We start from the raw sequence: 23,015 nt of genomic DNA, 5'->3' as shown, positions 1-23,015 counted from the left end.
CGTATTATATTCCTTCGGTGCAAGTCAATAGCCATCCCGTCTATTTACGCACAGCATTTCAATATACCTCTGATTTGATTATGTGATAATGACACGTGGAATTACCGTATTTATCTATGAGTAACCGTATTAATCTATCAGCCGAAATAGCTCAGTTGGGAGAGCGTTAGACTGAAGATCTAAAGGTCCCTGGTTCAAACCCCGGCGAACTCGCACAAGTTCGGTGAACTGTCCCGGGTTTCGGCAATAACTTTTTTTAGTCACACCAAGAACAGGAAGGAAAATAGTTTTATAGTTGCATTCTACGTATTTTTTTTGCTGAAAAACGGCCTCCTTGTTAAATTAAAAGGAATGCCGGACGATGCAGCCCGAACTTTTTCAAAGGCAGACTTTTCTGAAGTTGCGGCCAGGGAAATTTCCTTATACAAGCACGGCATATTTATATTTATTTACTAGATTCGTCACAAGAAAATCACGGTTTATTTATATTTATTTACTAGAGTTGTTACCAGCACGGCATATTTATATTTATTTACTAGAGTTGTTACCAGCACTGCATATTTATTTATTAAATATTATATATTGCAAGTGTTTAGATACAGTCACATTATACTGCTATTTCAGTATTGAAAGTGCAGTCATATATTATTAACATTGACGCAGAATGGTACAGAAGTATGGTCTCAAGAACTAAAAACTAAGACATGAAACATCATTACTACCTGGTACTCAGATATAGCAAACACAGGAATATACAATCATTACGAGAGAAAAAATAAATCTCACCAGAGAAAGGAGTTATTACGAGAGTAAGCAAGGAGATATAATTAAGGAAATCTTATGAAATGTCAATGGTATCTCTAACAAACGAAATGAAGAGGATTTTTTAAAATTTGTTTCTTCACTTGCTTTAATTTGTCTCCAGGAGACATAACTTATTAACTAATGTTAGTTTTCCTGGTGAGTTAGATAGGTATGAACTACTCCGTAAAGACAGAACATTACTTAATTGCCGCTGTACATAAAACTCAAATTAAACTACTGAAACAAAATGTAACACAAATGACACTTGCCTTGTATATGTAAGGGCGTGCAGATCATAGCAAATGGTGGGGATATCAGCGAAGCAGATCACATCACAAGATAGAAAGATGGACTATAAAGGGTATAGGGAAGATCACAGCATATGGTCAGAAAATTATAGTATAGTAGAAAGGTCATCTATGCATACAGATTAACCCTATATAAAAGTTGAATAGTCATCAACTAAGCAGCATGTGGGGAAAAAAGATGGTTTCTCATAACTCAGACCACTCATAAATTATTAGTGGTCTCAGCTCAGAATGACTCTTTAAAGAAACAATTTTAAGGAATTCAAAAGCAGGTGTAAAGTAGTGTGCCGCAATTTATATGTACGGCAACGAAGAAATAAAGTGATGAAGTTATCCATGCTTTACCTTTATATTCAAAAAATCAACACCATTGTTTATTTATCATGAACTTCAACAATATTTATTAATCAAGCTGATTAAATTAGTTAAATTGCTTGAAATCATGATTGCACAACCCTTCCTATTTTGCTGAATGGTTTAGCCCTTTAATACCACCACTGACCTTGGCCAGCAAACAGTTCTAGTAGATATATGTTATTAAATTTATTGAAAGTGTTGAATACTGAGGTTATTGAACAAAATGTTAGAGAGTGCCACCTTCCATTGATAATACTTAACATAGTAAAAAATCAAAGAATATGCTGAAAAAGAACAAAAAAAAATTATTCCAAAAAAATAACACATGCTAAAAAAACAAAGAAAAAAAAAAAAATTTCCTTTGCCTAGTAGTTATATTGATAATTATCTTAAAGTAAGAAATGATAGATTCTAGTATTAAATGTTTTGGTAGATTGGTGATTGAAATTTGTATGGAAAATAACTCAACCACACTTCATGGGTGCAGTATTGGAGACTCAGTAAGGAAATTCACTTACAAACCAAACAGCACCACAAGTTCACATTCTGTAAAACGAGAACTACCCAGTCACTTAGACTAAATACTATCTACTGTAAATTCTGTATTAGAAACCGCGGCTTATATTAAAATGGTACAATGCAAAAGAGAGGATGCGGCTTCTAGTAGAGCATCTACACAAGTGAAATGATAAATTTTTTGTTCTCAATTATTCAAAAGGAATGGGTGTGTCTTATATTAGGGATGTGGCTTCTAACGGTATTATTTCAGGACTGACAAACCTAAAATTAACAAGATATTGTCAATGACAGTCCCCGTCCACTTTTTAGTTACTATGTCAATTAAAAACAATGACAAATGTAGATTATTGAATATTGCAGGAGTGTTCAGCATGTTAATGTGTTACCTACTGAATACAGAAATTTCTTGAACGAAATCTAAATATGAAAATAAAACATGGTCAGCATTTTGAATTAAATTACAATGCAGAAACAGTGCATCTAAGCAATTTCCTTTGATATCCCTGTAAGTTCAAGTATGTCGTCTTCAAACCCATTTTTTTACAGTTTGAGTATGTTCAACGGACACATGAAAATAAAACCAATTTGACTACCACTCATTTTTTCACTTTGTTACAATGGTTCTTTCTGAATTAAAATTGAGCAATAACAATTGCAAAGTTATAGTGTATTATATTAAGGATCCCTATGATCATTATGGCATATCATTAATGTTTAAGGTTAGGTCTAACTCACTAGATTTAGAAGGAAATAAACTAAAATGGGTAAATTACAAAGGAAATGGCATTTGTAAATTGTGTCATGGTGGCATAGAAGATGTATATCATGTCCTATTTCTATGCAATGCAACATTCCACTTAAGAAATAAATTTTACTCTGATTTGATCAAAATAGTCTCAAATATCGATGACGGCCAAACACTAACGAATTGCCTTTCCTCAGGGGGGATGAATTTCAAGTTTAATTTGCTTTTTGGTGACATTCCATGGAATATAAATTATGAGTTGGGGGACATTGTTTTTAAAGAGGTACGAACATTTCTTAAACTTCTTTGTAAACACAGAAATGAAAGTAGTGTGAATTCACCATGAGATCTATTGTCAATTTTACTTTATTTTTATTCAGTTTCAGATATGTATGTTTTTTTCGTTTCTTCTTTTATTTTGTTGCCGTTCCGAAGGCTTAATAAATATTATTATTATTATTAGTGTAAAAACTAGGCATGTTAAATTTATATGTAGTTGTCACCAGTTAGTAATAATGTTGTGACACTTTGTTATGGAAATTGATTGTTGGTTTGCTGAATTGAATCACACACAAACAAAAAATTGGTGCTATGCATTTTAATTTAGTGCATCTATGTACTATGATTAAATAAATCTTCAAAAGTGTATTTGATAAAAGGGGCAAATATGTAAAAAAAAAAAAAAAAATGCTAGTCTGCGAAATTTGTTCAAATCACGAAAAAAAAAGGATGTACACCTGTAACTCAATACATACGATCATCATACCAACTTAGATCAAAATCTTTCCAGTCATGTCTGAGAAACGACTGCTGGCACTAATAGTGATTTAGCACTTTTTCATAAAATAAAACGCATCTGTATGACACACATCTTTGTGCAAAGTTTGAGAGATCAGCCAATGATATGACTCAGGACAGATGGAACCCAAATCAATAGTCCTGTTTTCGAACAGTGTCCAAATGGAGACCAATTATCTAGTGAAACAGTCAAGGATGTGGGAGCCTACAGGTCTTACCATAATGCTTGTTCCCATGGTAACATATAGATGTCATAGAGACAGCCAATCAGTGACTACATACCGGTAATATGCAACGAATCACAAGGACATTCTCAAGTGTACTCAGAATGGCTGTATTCCAGATTAACAGTTCTTTTTTAACTACCATACTTAGTCCTAGTTGTACAAAATTATCAGTGTTCGTATACTTTCATGTTTATGTCAAATCCTCTACCAAACACATTAACATGAATTCACAATATTGGCCATGAATTGAATTGCATGTAGAAAAGGGAAATGCATTGCTGAGTCAGAATCTAGAGAGACGAGTTTCGGGTACAAGAAACCGATGCATTTTCTTTGATGTCAAGTTGCTTGTGATCTGTGTGAATTCACAGCTAAATGATGCCAGTGATCTTGAAAAGCACGACTTGGGAATCTTTGTTATTCAAACCTCAACAACCTGTACGGTCAATGTGCAATTTGAGAAGTACTGCACATGAATAGTTACTAAAACAGATCATTGATCAAAGCTTTACTAGATTGCACTTTCACCAACATTCTCGTCTTCTACAAATTTCCTTATTACACAACTTTGTTCACAAGTTATGCCCATAACACGGGTAATGAAATGTTAAGACAATCGTTTTCCAACCCCTTTCAAAATCAAGCTTATACTGCTAGACTATCTGGCACATAGTTATCTGGGACGAAACCATGACAGTATGTTAAACAAGAGCCACTAAATTAGAAATTGCATGGTTTACGAGCTAGAAGGTACATCAAACGTTCAGATTTCTGCCTGCCCACGTTTCTTATCCTTAGTTTTAAGGTTAACTTCATTGACGATACTGTTACAATGTGGCACTTTTAACCAATTTTGTTTTGCTGTTTCAACAAAAATTCAAATTAAGTGTCGTCAAAATACAAACAGGAATTATGTCGACATTTTTCATGCGATTCAAGACAAAGCAATTTATGAAATTGCCACTTTCGTTGCTTAAAAACTGAAAGCACCGATCTATTTTCAAAGTTACTACAGCATTGCCCTAGAAAAATAGTCCAGGAATGATTAGCAGATTAGCACACACTCAAACTAGACCTCAGAAGCACTTTTGTTTACAATGTTCTTTGAACTCCTGTTCCAAGTTACATAATAAATATTCAGTTGGTCATTACAAACCCTGAAAGTTTACATATTGCAATTCTTACAGGCTTAAAATCCCACTACAAGGCTTTTGAAGACTGAGCACAACTTAAGGTCAAGCTAATCAAAAATGTACAATAATGGATGGTTTTGGGTGTTAGATTTCAAGTTGTATTCAGCATTTATTTTGTGGGTTCTTGTGAGATGTATAAAACATAATAAAAATGTACCGTGTGATTTATCCTTTACATAACTATTTAATGGAGTGTAGAGTAAGTTGTCCTGGGTACCTCCCCAAGTTCCACTGGTTACCCACTCCAGGTGTTGAATGCTATTATATTGACGATTAACCTGCTAAACTGTGTGCAGGGGATGAGGAATAGACATTCATCAATTGGAAAATTAGCATATTCAGATTAGCAACTTTGTAACTATTAACACAAACATTAGCAGGCATTCCAATAGTGGAGCATGGGTAACCAGTGGTATAAAAGTTGAGCAGCCAGGATAAACAAATGCATTCCACAATCAAACAAAAACATTTACACTAAAACTTGACAACTTATTTCAATAATTTTTTAGTTTATTTTTTTTTAATACATATCCTCCACATGGACAAACTTCCTAGATTATCCCAATCTGAAACAAAACAAACAAAATGATGTTAGTTGTAAATACGCATGAATTTATTATATTTAAAGTGGGCGAGTCGTCACCTGCGCATGCATCAGATTGGCTATAGCGTGTCACTGTTTACAAACAAGTGTCTACCCATGAGCCTTTTCCTTTTTTAGTGTGTTATTGTTGCTTTGGACTCGATTCCTACGTGTGCGCAGGTGACAACCCTTGCGTTTTAATTACACATAATAGTCAGCATGCACAGCTAGTTGTTTAATTTGATCACCACTTAAAAAAAACACAAAAAACAGATTACTTTATAATATGCCAATAAAAAAAAAAACATTTAGCAAACAAAGAATTACTGGTAATTTGTGGTTGTGGCTTATGCATGTTTACATTTAGTTTCATTTGCCATGCGACTTACCTTGTTAGCCACATCAAGGGCATCATAGTCAGGAGCAAGACGTACATAAGCTTTTTTTTGTCCATCAGGCCTAAAGGTAAATAAAGTGAAACGATAAATATTAGTCTTACTGCCAATGAAAGTAATAGCATGCAAGTATTTTGCACAAAATTCAAGCACACGCTATGCTACAACTGTGGAGCTCACTGCATAAAACGTGCAGCTCAAACCCACAGAGAAATAATTTACAATAAACAACAATTTCCTTGTTCAATTTTTTCAGAATAATTTGTCCGAGCTATCGTGGCCAAAGTAATTTGATGTACCTAGTCAACTCTGAAACTAATTTACTGCTGGTGAGTATCATCTTTGATGACAGAGCTCCAGGCCATTTTGTGATTGGTAAGGGGTTAGCAGAGCTCCAGTTCCATTTACTACTTGAGGATACATGTATCACTTCATACAGTAACATCTTTCATTTTGAAATTTGATAACATAAAATTGTGGAAAATCTGGAGTACTTTGCAGTCTAGCAAAGTGTATTGTGACTACCGCCACTTGCACAGACTGTTACTTCAGATAGCATGTTTTTGCTCATGGTAGCAGATGTCAGGAAAATGAGGTTGGATTGTGTTAACTGGTCATGTAATTGTGTTTTAGCAATTAAAATTCATGTACAATAAATAGAGACATTAATTTATTGGCTTGAAGCTTTCAGTTTGCAAATTTGTTAGTGCTTCTACATGTAAATTCCATACATTCTTACAGTAATTGTTAATCACATCTAATATTAAAGTGAAGTGCACAGTACAATTTTATTTTATTTACGCCTATCGCATCTCCTGGGACATAGGCCGTCAACCAGGTTCCTCCAGGCAGAGCGGTCCTGAGCCAGCGTCTCCAGTTCTTTCCATATGCGGCCCATCTTCTTAACATCTGCCTCCATGTCTCTGCGCCATGAGTTACGAGGCCTTCCCCTCTTCCTTTTTCCTTGGGGATTCCAAGTCAATGCCTGTCTAGTAATATTAGGCATTGGTTTCCGTAGGGTGTGGCCAATCCACCGCCATCGTCTCTGCAAGAGCTCTGCCTCAATGGGTTGCTGATGAGCAATCTCCCACAAGTCTTGGTTACTAATTACCTCAGGCCAGGAAATTCTGAGGATACGCCTAAGACAAGTATTGATGAAGGTCTGTATTTTCCTAATAATGGCAACAGTAGTTCTCCATGTTTCTGCACCATATAGGAGGACCGGCTTGACAACTGTGTTGAAGATGCGCATTTTAATATTCCTTGGTAGTTTTGTAGATCGCCATTTGTTATTTAGCTGATGGAATGCACAGTACAATAATGGCCAGTAAATTTTGTAAGATTTCAAAACTTATGTCTGACCTACCTGATAAGTGTATTGACTTTCGCAACAGCAATATCATACAATTTCTTTACAGCATGTTTTATCTGTGGCTTGTTAGCTTTCAGGGCCACGATAAATACTAGCGTATTATTGTCTTCTATTTTTTTCATAGCGGACTCTGTAGTGAGTGGAAATTTAATGATGTTGTACTGATCTAACCTGTAAAAAAAAATTACATCTTATCAATAAAATAGAGAATTAATGTCACAAAATTAACAAAACTGACAGGTTAACCTAAAGTATCTACACGTCAAGTATCAAAGCAATTTGGCTGGTCATTTACAAGAAGTTTTTGAAGCAAAATATTTTTACCTAAAATGACAAAAATATTTGCTAACAAACGAGCTCTTGTGTATGCATACCCAGTAGTTACTGTAATTGTTATTAAATTGTGCTCTAGCAATTTCATGTCCTGAATGGTTTCAATGAAAGTCTGTTTTATTACTTCACTAATAATTCAGGAAATAATCTAAAAAGTGTTGCTCGACGTTTTCATCCTCAAAGTTTTCAAGAAGCCAACAATAAATTTTTTGACAAAAAAATTACACAAATATTCTTTAATAATTCACAATAAAACTGGTACTTTTCAACAAGTAGAAAATGCAATTGTTGACAGACTGACAATCACTTACAAGGACAGTTTCACTGTTATCTTTGATAACAGCAGACCCAAAAATGCAATGATCAAATGTCAGGTAGAATAAAAGCTGTAGCTAATACAATGACAACACAGTGTTCTCCCCAGCATTCAATTTGTGTGCGGGGCCCGCCACGCTGCTTTTCCTGCCCGCCACTGTGGTCTCGAGCCGCCACGGTGATTAATAAGACCGCCACAGTGCTTTTTTCATTGTTCATCCTATGAACTGTATTACGAAATATAGATTGAAATACGTAGCTATCAGGGATCTTGCCACGCTTCCGACAGGACTATTGTCTGACGTACCGACCGACACGCATCCTGCCAGTCGTGGATTATAATTTGTAAACAATAGACGTAGTCGCACGATGTGGTAGTGGCTTATAAACAATACAAGTTAATTTTGTAAAATTAGCACCTCTTTGTTCGTAAGTAAATACTTTAACGATCAACGCAGTCTTTAGATTGAAAGCTAACATTTTTTCAAAATCAATTCCACCCCGATATAACATGGGCAAAGCGGAGTTCACGATCTTTTACGCTACTCAAGAAAAAAACGTGTTTATTGCGTGATTGGGTAAAATACATTTGAACTTTTATCATCGTGAATCATGTAAAAACTCTTCTTTCAAGACTTCTTTTACCTTTTAAAAATTGCTTATCACCTATTTCGAAAACCATCATGCAGTTTTCATCTGAAATCCATACCAACACATCGTGCTACGACATCGCTTTACTTCCGCAATGTAATTTTTATGATCACTACCATTCGGAAAACTTCGGGTTCTGCCGGCATTACCATGCGGTATTCTGATTGGTTAATGGCGTTTTTGACCCATCGGGTCAAAGGACACATGCCGGTCAACTAATACGTCACAATTATCATGGCGGTCTTTGTTTTTCACCGAAGCGATCGAGTGATCAAAAATAATCGCTCAAATTTTACGTTTATTTCATATAAAAAAATAAGTAACATTTTTTCATGGCATGACTGAGTATGAGGAATTATTGATATAACCGGTGTATAACATCGCGAAGTAAGTTAAGTCACGTCGTAACTTTGATGATCGTTTGGAAGTTTTATTTGTTCGTTCATTACTGTAAATGTAAACGTTGTAGAAGTTGATGGTACGAATAATGAACAATTTTTTGAAGGAGAATGTTTTTGTAGTAAATAAGATCATGGAAGTCGAGAACATATTCCTGGCTGAAACGTTTCAAATGCGTTTCAATTAGCCTTTTACAATTTATTTGTTTGTTTGTTTTTAATAGTCTGCAGCATTTCCATTTCGATTTGACAATTTTTCATTTTTAAATTCAAACTTCTAAATTGTGAAACGTAATATTTTGACTCCAATAGAAAAAATATTTGCACTGTGACTGAGCTCATTAATGTCCCAAAAGAATAGTGTTTATAACACTGTATGAAACAAATAAATATGTGCCACATTGTTTTTGAAAATATATGTTGTTTGTTATGTGGATGTAAATGTGCTTTGGTCAATCTCTATTATTATGTAAATTGTATGCAAATGATATGCAAATTAGTCCGCCACAGTGGTTTAAATTCCTGGGGAGAACACTGCAACATGTCTTATAACCTTATTACCTATTTCGCTTTGGAACACTGCGACGAGGATACTTGGGGTTCCTTTTTAATTTCAAGGTTCTTGGCCTCCTAAACTTAGCTGTTGTTCTAATCTTCTTCTTCTTTTGTGCATGAGTGCCCTTCAGTGTGGCTTTTCTAGCTTTCTGAGCATCTGATTTGGCTTTCAAGGCATCTGCTTTGGCTTTGGCTGCAGCAGCTTCAGCTCTTGCAGCAACTTTAGCAGCTGGTTCCTTTGTAGCAGGACCCTTCTTGCCGGCCTTAATTCGGGCTATGAAAATTAAACGTACACACTGTTGTCAATCATAAATACATGTCTCCATGTTCACCGGTTCACTACCGGAGTGAGCCCACTGATAGTCAGTATTAAAATTAACCCTTCACCAGTTGTCTAGTGGCAAATTTACAAAAATTGTGTCACTTTTGCCATCAATGCCCAAGATGAAATTCAAATGTCCCTTTTCCTTTCTGAAGAAATCATTTACAAGAATGTTGGATACAAAGCAACAAATTAAAGTAAGTAGTGTATTTCAGGTAACATTGAAAGCAAAACAAGTGACCTCACAGTTTAAATAGCTCAGCTGTCTCTTTGTAGTGTCTTCCTCAAAACAAAGTTGATGTTATATATGATAGGCTTTTTGCTGTGGTTATTGTTATCGTAGTGTTTTAGCCATATCACAACTATGGTGGTTAATATATCAGGGGTAGTTGTTCCCTAAAAATTGTTATCTTGTTGCAAGGACCAAAGTAATTGGAGCTGGTAGTTCACAAGAAAAAATTTAAAATAGCCATTTTTGACAGAGGCAAAAATAGTCACTAAAAATATAGAATTGAAGATATAGTCCAACAAATATGACAGAGGTTCTCCTAGAGTTCGTACATGCCAAGTAATACTTGTATAGCTGGTGATGTTCTCAAGTTGTTTGTACACGACTAGACAGTGGGTTCATCGCCATTCAAAATCCGATTCAAACAAGCATTTATCATTACAGGAACGAAAACCGTTCCACTCAAATAGACCCCCTAACGTAACGATAATTTCTTTACCAGAACTCCATAATCCTAAAACAGACATCCCTATTCTACACTAATGCTCAATTGTAACCTCACAGCATGTATAGGATACATGTTAGATACAACATTTATCAAGGATTTATAAGACAAGTGTGCGAAACTTTTAGAACTATGTATAGTGAAGATTTCACAAGAAACAAACTGCGAACACATTATGTTTGAGCATGGAGGTAGAAAAGAGAAGGAGTAAGGACGCTATTTAAGCCCATGTTAATCTTATAAACATCCTTTGTTTTCGGTCTGGTTAAGCCACTTATTGTTTTTGTTTAGAAGTCGTTTTATCTACATGATGATAGCCGCTTATTTACACAAGAAAACGAGAGTAGAACTGAAAAAAATAAATTACGTTTAAACATCGTCTATAAAATTGAATGCGCAAACCATAAATACAAGAATTGTGCATGCGCAATGACCTTTATCGGACCACAAAGGTCATTTCACACTTGTAGATACCGGAAATTCTGCATACGGACGCTACCAAGATGTGTGCTTACTTCTTTTTGATATTTTTCATCGCAATAGTCGTCCAACTTGGAACATTGATTAAAAAATTCCCGCAAATTTCCGCAGTGAAATTTAAAGATACATGATAAGATTATAACAAGATGTTTTGATTCGTCATTTTTCATTGGTGTGCAGAACTGTGCAGATGTCTAAAATCGCGCCTTTTGTTGTAATAGATTTCGGGCGTTGAGTACACTCGGCGTACGTTTTTCGCTGCATTTTGTATTATTGTTATTTGTTTGGGCATGCACAGTGCGTTGAGAATCTTCGTGAAGCTTCCGAATACAGCCGAAACGTGTAAGCCGATTAACTGTGACATTGTACAGCGTGTTTGCAAACTAATTACAATGTGTACTGAGTAAACAAATCCAAAGCATCATGAAACCAGCGGAAACAATAGCGTCATCACTCCTTCTCTTTTCTACCTCCATGGTTCGAGTCAAATATGTTTCTAACCATGAACGTCATACAACACTTGGAAAGGTTTGACTGGGAAAATAAACAAGATTTACCACAACATTCAAAAAGCAAGGACACTACCTAAGAACGATGCAATATGAAGACTTATTTTTTTTTTACCGACTCCCTAATTTCCACGATTTTGTGATTATCTCGCAATTTGCGCGACTTCATTTTGTTCGAGATCTTCATCGCATCCCTGCCCCAACCTTCTAATATACACACAGATTCAACCAAATTTTGCATTTATAATCTACTTCTATTAATGTTAATAGAAGCGCTGCCACATATCATAAAATCCGGCGACGTAATCAGCAGCGTTCGCTTGGATTTTATGAATACATGACTTCAGCAGACATCCGTATCGTTTGCAATGACACTCGATTTAATGTATATTTGTCATTTTCGAAAGAGTGTAACAAGTTTAACCACTCTTAAACTGGCTATGGAAACCTAGTTATGCGCCATGAGTAAGGAAAATGCCATACGGTGGGCAAATTCTACCAAAATCTCAGTGCCGTATTTACCTTCCTTCCTCGTCTTAGGACCCATGTTGGTTGAAAAGGCAGAGCAGTGGACGGGTTTCAGCAACGAACATTCAGGGACTGGGGACGTTACATTATAAATAAAAGTGGGTGGGCAGTTATTACCACTAAACAACAATAGTATATACATATATAAATATTCAGAACACCTGTTTATAATAAATTATTGTGTTGTTTTGTCTAATTATTTTATCTCATATTGAATTCTAGTTTACTGAAGATATTCTGTTTTAGACTAATATACACCCCACTTCAGTATGAATGCCCACGTAAAGAATATAATGACGTTTTCCTAAATAAAAATGAAGTTTAAATATCTTTTCAATTCCTTAGGGTTCATTCTTTTCCTGAAATGCATTTGAGAAACAAAAATATTGTGTAACATCTAAGTGCAAAACAGTCACAAAATTGAAACGTTTGTGATTATTTAGAAAATAACTACGAACACACAAATTTCGTAAGTTTTACTTCCGGGGTCATGCCAATACTTGAGTCTGGCTTCGTTTCGTGAGTTTCTCCAGCTGTCAACCAACACCGGTTTCTTAAACCTAGTTTGAGCATTCAAGTTTTTGAATCTATTTTAATACTCTTATGGTTAACTTGAAGAGCTCATTGGCAATGAATGTCACTTGTGGCTGGTTAACTTTCTTAATTGCCAAGTGAAGAAGCGACAGTTTCAGTCTGTGCGTTTGATTAGTCAGTCCAAAGATTCCGGACTGTTGACGTAACTCCTGTATTATTTATTTTACCATATTGGACATTTTTTTAAACAAAAATGAGGCAACGTGACGAGAAAGCCACCCGTGATAGAACGATTACAAAATTTCCAGAGGTAAGTGTTATTGAATTGATATTCGCTCCAGTGCCATATTAACAATATCATCCCAAACATTTTCGAGTGGTGGAGTCAGCTGGGATTGAAATAATGCTCCGTAAATAACATGGCTGTTTTAGGGGTGATATTTTCATTGGGACTTGATGGCACCCCACAGTGAAAACGATCACATCCACATCTACAGTCGCAGATCTGTACGCAGAGCGAAGATTGGAAAGATGAACAAAACAACAACGATTATCGTAATGTGTTTGATTATTTTAAAGTTGTATTGTGGGCAGAATAAAGTTTGATTCCTTTGACATGTTGTAAAGGGAGCTATTGTTTGTAGCTCTCTGGTTGTAATATGTGTACTGTAATAAATGTAGCAGCTACGGTATTCATAAGATATCTGTATGTCTTGCTAATAGCTGAACATCACTGAGCAGTACTTTCCATGGATTTGATTGTGATTGAGTTTTCAGCATCTTAGGGTGTCATCAAGTCACCCATGTGATTCTCTGTTCAACAATCAAAGATGGACTACAACTATATTAAAAAATCAAATTCCATTAAAAATGTGAGCAAATTTGGAGGAACATCAAACATTACATACTTTCTGGGTTAGTTGTTGTTTAGGGCGCACCCGGCACAGAATTCAACATGAATGCATGACAGGATTTATTGTTTTACTGAAAACAGTAAATAACTTTAATCAGCATAAGTTGCGAATGCCATAACTTTCTGGTTTGATTAAAGTGCGGTAGTCGTCGTCGTCGCATGTTCGACATTTGTGTTGATAAACATTGATTTTCCCACAATCCAATGCACTCTTCAAATGGAAATCACAAGTATGAGGTTTGACCTGGGCGCGACTTGCACTGATTACCCCCGGTGACTCCTTCGAAAACCTTCCAATCACATGAAAATTACCCAATTCAAGTTTGGAAATGTCTCAGTTCGTACTCGTTGATCTGCGCAACAGTCAAAGTCGCCATTTTTGTTTATATGAGACCCATATATCGATGACAACCGCGCTTCAATCGAATTCGAATGGCTTTTAACTAAGCTTTGCCAACAATACAATTTTAACATATAACTAATATAGTGATTTAGTAGTCTTTTTTTGTCTAAGATTTTTGTCAATTTTTACAAACTGAATACAAAAATTATTTGTGTATACAAAATATACAAGCTTGGGTGAAGTTGATAATACCAGTGGTTTTGACATTAAAGGTTCAGTTCAGATAAGCATCATATTATATTCTTCAGTTCTGTATCCCACTGTCTACATAGTGATAGTTATTCTTAAATATGTTCACATTATTATTGTGGTCGACATAATCAACACGTTACAATCAACTCATTACAAGCCTTTTGTGTGTTCACAACCTTACCTAGTAAATATTCCACAAGTTTAATAGTTCTGCACCCCAGTGTTCTCTTGTCTTATTATTATAATTTGTACATACACGTATTAATTAATTAATACTAGTGTACATTCATTTTACAAAATGTTTATAAATATTTTAATACATATTTTGTATTGTGTATCATTTTAAATGAAAAATTCTGACTGGTTATATTAAAGAATGTCCCCAGGGTAACATCTACATATTCTGCTTTAGAAGTGTGTATACAAATATTATTTCTTGTCATTAGCGATAAACATCATTGGTTTGGCTTCATAATATTAAAAGCTGCATTTATTTGTCAAATTGCTGGGAAATTTAAATACTCAATAGTGGACTGTGATATATGATACGTGTACCAATTATTCTCAAAATTAATATACATTGTCAGTCAATGATTGTATGATAAAACCACTACCATATGTGCGTGTATAGAAGTGTGGGATTTCATTTCCATTTCAACATTTGTGACACATAATTGTTGGCAAAGATTTCTCTTAGCCATTTTAGTCTATACCCTTTAATTAATAAGTCTAAGCTTCGAAACAGACATTATTGTATGGCTGGCTACAACAAGGGTACCGGTAATATCATTTATGCTGAGTTTTAATTTAATATTTGTTGTGACATTTGGTTGCTCATAGTTAGGTACACACATGTATGACACGTCACAATTATTGTGGGTGCACATTTTCTATTCTTCAGCATTCAACTAGAACCCATCTATATTACTGAAACTGAAGAACTTAGGTACCGGGTATAACAAAGTAGGAATAGATTTGTCAAAAATTATTCAGTGATTAAATCATCAAACGTAGTAATATTATTGCTGCTACTAATAAAGTTTAATAATTTTCTGTGTAATTTGAATATAAGAAGTAGCCTTAGTGCCAACAAGTTCATTGCTGTTGTCAACTGTTGTCAAGTGACAACCAAACAAAACAGACATACATCAACAATGAGTAAGACTACCGTATTAACAGTGCTGATACTGGTTGAAAAAATAGTTGAATTTTTCAAAGACACCTTTATTTTTAAGGATTATTCTTTTATATATTGGTATTATGACATTTAGTATTTACAATGGATTAATGTTTAACTGATTTCATGTTAGATGAAAGGGAAGGGTGTTATAATATGCTTTTTTTGAGTATAGACACAATGTCAATGAATAACCATACATAAATATTTAATGTTAACACATTTCTGATATTCCCATTATATTTGTACTCGTGGCATTTCCTATGTATGTATTATTGTGATATTAGAACACTGATAAGGACATGACAGTCTAGTCAATTAAGTGAATTATTTCCAGTACTGAAATTCTATACTTTAGCATAATTATTGTACATCATTTTCATTTTATGAAAGAGAAAGTCATAAATTAAAAAAAGTCAGGGGAAAATTTCTAAATTTAACAGTGGTTAACATTCCACTGAGGTCACAAAGTCACAGTAGTTTTGGCAAAGATGTGCCTTAGTGAATGGTTTTAAACTATCAAAAAGTGAAAATATAATTATAAGTATTACAGTTTATTTTGCCTGTGAAAACGTCTTTGGAATATTGTTGTAAAAATGCTCCAAAATAACAGACTGATATAAAAAAAATGTTGTTAGAAGAAATAATTATATACTAATTATATAAGAGCTAGTAGTAGGTCAAATGATACTATATTTTGTGTCAAAATTTGTCTAGTATTTGGACATTTTTAATTTACTGTCAATCTATATTTAAACAAATCTGTCATATAATATGCATAAATTACATGTATGCATAAAATGCTGAGTCATCATTTTTCATAGACCACATTGATTACACATATCATCATTAAAAAAATTTGTAATACTACTAGACATGAACAAGTACATTATGAGACACTATTTTATGTTTTCACCACATATCACCGACCAACATTTAAAATATCTTAAAACAGACAAAACATGATGTTTTCTCTCTGATGTATGATTGAACCGGGTATGATGTTGCCATATTTTCATTTCATTTTCTCCATTCTAACATGAAAATAATTAATTGAGTAACATTCTACCGTACAATAAGACAATGACTAGAATGAATTTTTTGTATGTTCAAGATAAATTTTTCCTTAGTATCATTGACTATGTTGGGTTCAAGCTACTGTAGATATTAGGGTAGAATATCTGGTGTTGGTGACCAAACATGAACATTTAGAACTTAAATTCTATTAAAATAGCATTCTAAGAAGATAACTTATTTGGTAGTCATGGTAACCACATATTATATCTCATTGTACCTACCCTTTGAGCGCTGAAGTCATTATGTTTGTCACCATTATCATAATTAAACCTTCAAATTAAAATTAGTTTCAAAAATTTTGATTAAGATCTGTAGGCAATGTAGAATTATGTATATTTCATTATATGGTTCAAAATTACAGTGAAATTCTAGAAAATTATAAATCTCAATTAAGGGCTATTTAATAAGAATACATAGACCTTTGTGTTGCATAGTGAACATTTATGGATGGTACCATGCATGTGTTGTTGGTTAAATCAAATCTGGCTTATTAGTATAGTAGTTATATTTTGTAAAATATTCAATCTTAGTGCTGGATCTGTGTATGCCCTACTGAATAGTATGTATGTGACAAGATCATTCCTGGCTTGTCGTTGAGAATACACATACCATACATATCAGACTGACATATCATGTTATATGACTCATTTTTACCAAACCTATAATCTATTGTACTTGTTTTCTTATGAATCATCATGTTTTTAACGATAGTCTAGTGCGACTGTATGTGTAGCTGGATGAATACAGATTGAATTACTTTACAAGTTATGACTGGGATTTAGCAAACCTTGTTTTAGTGATATTCCAATATGCTGATGCTTGATATATTGTGTAAGATTTTTTTTTTTACATGTAATGTGTCTCTGATTTGTGATTTATTGACAGATATATAGAATAGCATACCAACGTAGCTAATGTGACATTTCTTTTTTGTTAAATATGTTAATAAAAGTTTGAAAAATATATAACACTGAATGAACATCATATTTTAATGTATTTATAAAGAGTTACTTTTTTTGAATCGCTTTTCACTGTTCTTTCATTAACATTATAATGTATGTTTTTATTTCCAGGTTTATAACATTCAAGCCACACCATACAAAGAACAAAGTTTTCATACGTTAGTGAAGAATGCATGTGCTGCTAATAAAACAGGAACAGTAGGGTGAGTATATTTACGAGTCATTCCTGCTTTCATTCGTCTTTGTCTTTCCATATTACCGGTATAACACAACGATTGGCATACTCTGCATGTTTGATAATGGGTACCATTACATAATGAATGATTTAATTTCCCACAGTGCACTGTGTTGTTAAACTTAAAATAACAATTTTTTTAAGGATGATGTATATCTGAAACGAACAAAATAAACATACTTTTTGTCTGCCTAATACTGTCGTACTGATAACTTTCTCTCTCTAGTACACATCAAGGGCTTGTACTTCACAGAGGTATTGAAGGCAATCACCTTGATGCCAAACCAGTTATTAACCGTGGTACCCTTTGATGTTCTCTGATGCTAAATCAATTTTATCAATTTTGGCTTTAGAAATGGGTGCAAGTAAAGTTCAAATCCTGCACATATTTTTGTAAATCGAAATTTCATTCAAAATAGACACTATTATTTATTACAAGACCTTTTAAAGTTGTATTGAAAAATTTTGAATCCTCAACTTGGTTGAAATAAAATCTGAAAGATATAGCATTTAGAGTTACTTTGTATATGATAGAAAACAAAAATATTGTGCCTTTTACTGACAAACTTATTTATTGTTTCAACTACAATAAATCCCATCATGTATTGCTCTTCAAATTCTGCATCAGGTGTGTGCTAAACACAACTAGTTTGTTCAGATGCAGTGAGTAAAATAATTGCCATATAAATATGAAAAGTTCTGGTGTGCATTTCAGACTACTGTAAAATACTTTATTTTAGCTGGAATTAATTTTCGCTAAAAATAAACTTTGGGTGTATGGAATTTATTTTCGCTGATTTTTGACAAGTTGAATGTAAAATATAGGAAAAAAGGTATATTCGCTGGATTTCATTTTCACTGAATCATTCCATCAGTGAAAATAGCAAAAATAATTCTAAGTGAAAATAAAGTATTTTACAGTAATCTTATCTGAAAATACATCACATCTATTATTGATTTTGTAATATAGTTCTCCTTTGATGTTGTGCGATTTGGTGATTCAATGAAACTCTAAGATGCTAAAAACTCGAGCACAACTGAATCTACTAAACTGCTCAGTAATGTCCAGCTATTGTCAAGAAAATTTTGTTGCATTTATTACTGTACACTTATTCAAAGATTTCAAACTTGAATTATAAAACAAAAATAAAACAAGTAGTCAGCCTTGTGACTCATCATGCCTATTGACAATGTATTATGTCTTTCTAATTTTCTCGTCAGGTTGAAGATATCAAAATGTATTGTAATAGGTGACGTATCTGTAGGAAAGACATGTTTAGTTAACAGATTCTGCCATGAGGTTTTTAATAGGGATTATAAAGCTACTATTGGTGTAGATTTTGAAGTTGAGAGATTTGATATTCTCAATGTTCCATTCAATTTACAAATGTACGTATGTCTATATTTTTATTTATTTTTTCATAAGTTTAAGTGAATATACATGCAACACATAGTCCGCTAAATTACTGTAAAATGCTAAATTACTGACTTTTTGGATGTTTTGTGTGGAATTTATTTTCACTGATTTTTGACGAGTTGAATTTAAAATAGTAAGAAATGTATATTCGCTGGATTTTATTTTCACTGAATAATTCCTTCAGCAAGTGCAAATAAAGTCTTTTACAATAACTTACCAGTAATTTATATTATTCTATGAATTCATGCCACTATACATGCAGGTGCTGATACATACTGTGTCGTATTTACCATCCAATTGAAATATTAAACTGACTTCACAATTCTCTCTTTTGCTTTATTGAGTGAAAAAATACATACAAAGAAGTGTTCTATAATCTTTTACGTTACTAGCATACTGCCCTCTATTGTTTGGTTTGGCTTTTACTTTGAATTGGGCTATGCTACTCTGTTGCGTAACAGGCAGCAGGTGATTGAAATATCGAAGAAAGTGATTGAATTTTGTATTAACAATGAAAAAACATTTGCAAAGTATGATAATCCAGAATAAAACAAGGCTCCCCCTCAACCTCAAAATTCTAAATGGTTATGTTTGCCATGTCGTCTATTTTCAAATAAAAAATTATTGTATCAAATGCACATTTATGCAATTCTCTGGCTTCTCAGTAATTTAAAGAGACTGCTCACTGTAGTTTTCAGGCTTCTCAGTGTTCCAATTTTGATAATTACCAGTATTTTTTAATTTAACTGACAATTAGATTTGATTTAATAAATAATAATATCTTAATGGCAATTTGTTTTCTCAGATGGGACACTGCTGGTCAGGAGAGATTTAAATGTATAGCATCAGCTTATTACAGAGGTGCTCATGGTAAGGGAAAGTCTTTTTCTTCTAAAAAGTCAGTTTCAATATGCTTTATCTAACTCAGCTAATTCATCATAATAATTCAGTAGGTATTTTTGTGGACATAATTTGAATCTGTTTAAATTAAATGAATTGTACAAATACTGGTCTTGTAAACAAATAGTTATACCAAAGTGGAGTTCAGTAATCAGTTATTTGACCAAAACTGGGAATTATTACAGTTATTTATAATCATTTTCCAATTAATGTCCCAATACTTTTTGTGACCTCTGCCAGTGTGCACTGGTATGCTGTAGATTTCATTTTCTTTGCCTCAATAAAAACCTTTGTACTCTGCAAAGTATTCTATAATAGCAACTTTTATTTCCCTTTATTCAGTAATTATCGTAGTATTTGACCTCTCGGATTTGTCATCATTGGATCGGACGTCACAGTGGCTGGAGGATGCTACCATAGAAACCAATAATGAAGATGCATTAGTGTTTTTAGTTGGAACCAAAAAAGACTTGTGTGTAAGAGAAAATTTATCATTTTTTTAAGCAAAAGTTTGAAGTTTTAAATTATGCAGATTCCTAGGCCATTGATTGTGAAACTGTTTACTGGATTTTTCTCCAAGATTCTTCTTTACTGTGGCAGCAAATTTATTGGTATAGACAGCACTATAAAATAATAACAATAATGAACTTATTGCCAACTCATAATTTTAGCAATAATTTCACCAATTATGGGTTTGCGGGTCATCCATTATTGTTCAAATGATATTAATGTTATCATTGTATAGGACAACTGCACTGATATAGTGTTCATGACAGATTATCATTGCCTGAAAGTTTCCAAGATTGGATACAGCATTTGAACTTAAGTGAAAATAACTGTGACTGGAGATAGAGACCTTAAAGTGAACTTTTCACTTCTATGTTTTTTGTCTCTTACAAAATCTAAAGATATTTCATATAATGCACTTCAATAGTTGTAAATATGCTGAATTTACTTGAACTATTTTAAATGTCTTTCCAGTCACAATCCAGGTTTGATGACATTGAAAATATAGCTATTGCCAAAGCGAATGAACTCAGCGCTGAGTACTGGTCTGTGTCCTCAAAAACAGGTAAATTGAGAAAGAGATTTGCATAGTCTATTTATATAGTTAAAGATCCACTGTTATTTCTCAATATACAAATTTGAGTACAAATGTTTTTAAAAACATAAAAAATATCTTACATGTGTTGTTTTAGTCCCTTATCAAGCATAATTGTTTCAATGCAATAATTGTGGTAATCTAACTGCAGGTGAGAATGTCCCGGAGTTTTTCAACCGATTAGCAGCAATGACGTTTAACAACGCTGTGTTGGCAGAAGTTGATGAGTCTAGGCAACCCATGATGTCGAAAATTGGAGGAGATGGAAAACTAATAAGTAAGTTGTCTGTCTGTTTTTATCTACCGGTAAGCACCTATATATACCGGTAGTTGTAGCTGTGTTTAGTGGCATATACTGTAGTATCATTATGTATTTTTTTTTTTTTATTTGTATGTGGTGTAACTTTGCAGGTCATGTATTTCATGTTTTTACATCAAGCTTAACAAAATAATAAATATTAAGAACAAATGACCATTTAACAATGTGTACGATAAAGTCTATTATCCAGCTGTGTTGGTTATTGTAATTTAGTGCAATACCTGATTTGTCGATAAAAGACCTTAAGATACAAATTAATAACTGGTTTAAGATGAATTTTTCTAACCAATGAAGTATTTTGTGTTTAAAATTTCAGAAGTTCCTAAACCAACTAATCTGACAGGCTCTATAGATCTGACAGACACTGGCTTCTACCAAAGAAAAAAGAGCACTAATTGTTGTTAGCTCAATTTATATATATATATATGGCTGTAGGACATAACAGCAGGTAAATCACTTAAAGCGGGGGAGTTGTCACCTGCGTATGCGTCAGACGACCATAGCATGTCATTGTTTACAAACAAGCGTCTACCCATGAGCCTTTGCGTTTTTAGCGTGTGTTATCATCGATTGGAACTCAATTCCTGCGCATGCGCAGGTGGCGACTTTAATTCAAGATTACGAATACTTTATTGATGGCTCTACTTACTGCATAAAATGCTTCCCACTGATGTGATAATTTGAGAGTGTAAATTAAAGAGTGTTATTGCCTGGATGTGTGCAACTGAAGAGCAAATTTATGAACCTGTAGGTGTAATCCTGCTTATGTTTTGTGTGAGTGATGTGTGACATCCACTTTGCATTTACAATTTGTCTTAATTCATATTTTGTAGACATGAATCAACCTGCCATATGTGAAGTGCCAATGCAGTCATCAATGTCGACCTGTGCACAGGCTTACTGGACACAATTCACTATCAATCTCAAAGTTACAAAACAGAACCAAATTTCAGCATTATATATGGTACTGTTATATTTATCAATATGTTCACTGTATTTATAATGGTAGGAGATTTACAACTCAATGTCGTTTTTATTAATACCTACTTTTATTAGATGATTGTTTCCATCTATATTTCTATCTTGGTATTCAATTTAATGCATTTTGGTATTTATAAAAAACAAACTTAATTTCAAAAGTCTTGTCTACACAATAAAATGATAGAAACAGTTAACTCAGCAAAAAAATATATCATCCAGTAGAGGGGAAAATTATCCTACTTTTAAAAGAGTGCTGCATTTATAAATAAGTGCTCTATATGGCACATTTTTTTTCACAGGATTCTGGGTATATTTGGTTATAATAGCCCATCTTCAACATTTATAAAACTATAATTGCAAAGAGATCAGTGGTGCCTAATATTGGTTGGCAAATTTCAAATACTGTGAGTTATACTGTAAAATGACTAATTTTCACTGGGTTTAAATTTCACTGATTTACCAATTCAGGCATATTCAGTGGGTTTTAAATTCACGGTTTTCCCATTTAGATGATGTGTTCTATGCTAAATTTTACATATTCACTGGGTTTTAATTTAGCGCATTTTTCCAGTCAGCGAAATAAGCTAAATTAAAACCCAGTGAATAATTTACTTGTAATGGAGGATCAGTGTGCCTTAATGGGTAATCTTGTTTATAAATTTACTCAGTACAGTACC

The 23,015-nt window shown here is 33.6% G+C and overlaps 2 protein-coding genes across 2 annotated transcripts; one reads left to right on the top strand and one right to left on the bottom strand.

Annotated features, from left to right (window-relative positions):
* Positions 1 to 5,440: 5,440 nt before the first annotated feature.
* LOC100378484 (large ribosomal subunit protein uL23-like) lies at positions 5,441 to 12,228 on the bottom strand. Its single transcript, XM_002739045.4, has 5 exons — positions 12,121 to 12,228; positions 9,560 to 9,827; positions 7,296 to 7,472; positions 5,924 to 5,993; positions 5,441 to 5,517 (listed from the first exon to the last, which is right to left on the bottom strand). The coding sequence occupies exons 1-5, from the start codon at positions 12,143 to 12,145 to the stop codon at positions 5,503 to 5,505; spliced, it is 555 nt and encodes a 184-aa protein (XP_002739091.1). The 5' UTR covers positions 12,146 to 12,228; the 3' UTR covers positions 5,441 to 5,502.
* A 398-nt stretch (positions 12,229 to 12,626) lies between these two features.
* Positions 12,627 to 22,328, top strand: LOC100378927 (ras-related protein Rab-34-like). Its single transcript, XM_006821884.3, has 9 exons — positions 12,627 to 12,970; positions 17,496 to 17,587; positions 18,841 to 19,008; positions 19,842 to 19,906; positions 20,279 to 20,412; positions 20,918 to 21,008; positions 21,190 to 21,315; positions 21,674 to 21,805; positions 22,191 to 22,328. The coding sequence occupies exons 1-8, from the start codon at positions 12,914 to 12,916 to the stop codon at positions 21,760 to 21,762; spliced, it is 822 nt and encodes a 273-aa protein (XP_006821947.1). The 5' UTR covers positions 12,627 to 12,913; the 3' UTR covers positions 21,763 to 21,805; positions 22,191 to 22,328.
* The last annotated feature ends 687 nt before the right edge of the window (positions 22,329 to 23,015 follow it).

Source organism: Saccoglossus kowalevskii, chromosome 16 (assembly GCF_978046115.1).
Source record: "Saccoglossus kowalevskii chromosome 16, keSacKowa6.1, whole genome shotgun sequence".
NCBI lineage: Eukaryota > Metazoa > Hemichordata > Enteropneusta > Harrimaniidae > Saccoglossus > Saccoglossus kowalevskii.
This window is presented reverse-complemented; position numbering and strand designations above follow the sequence as displayed.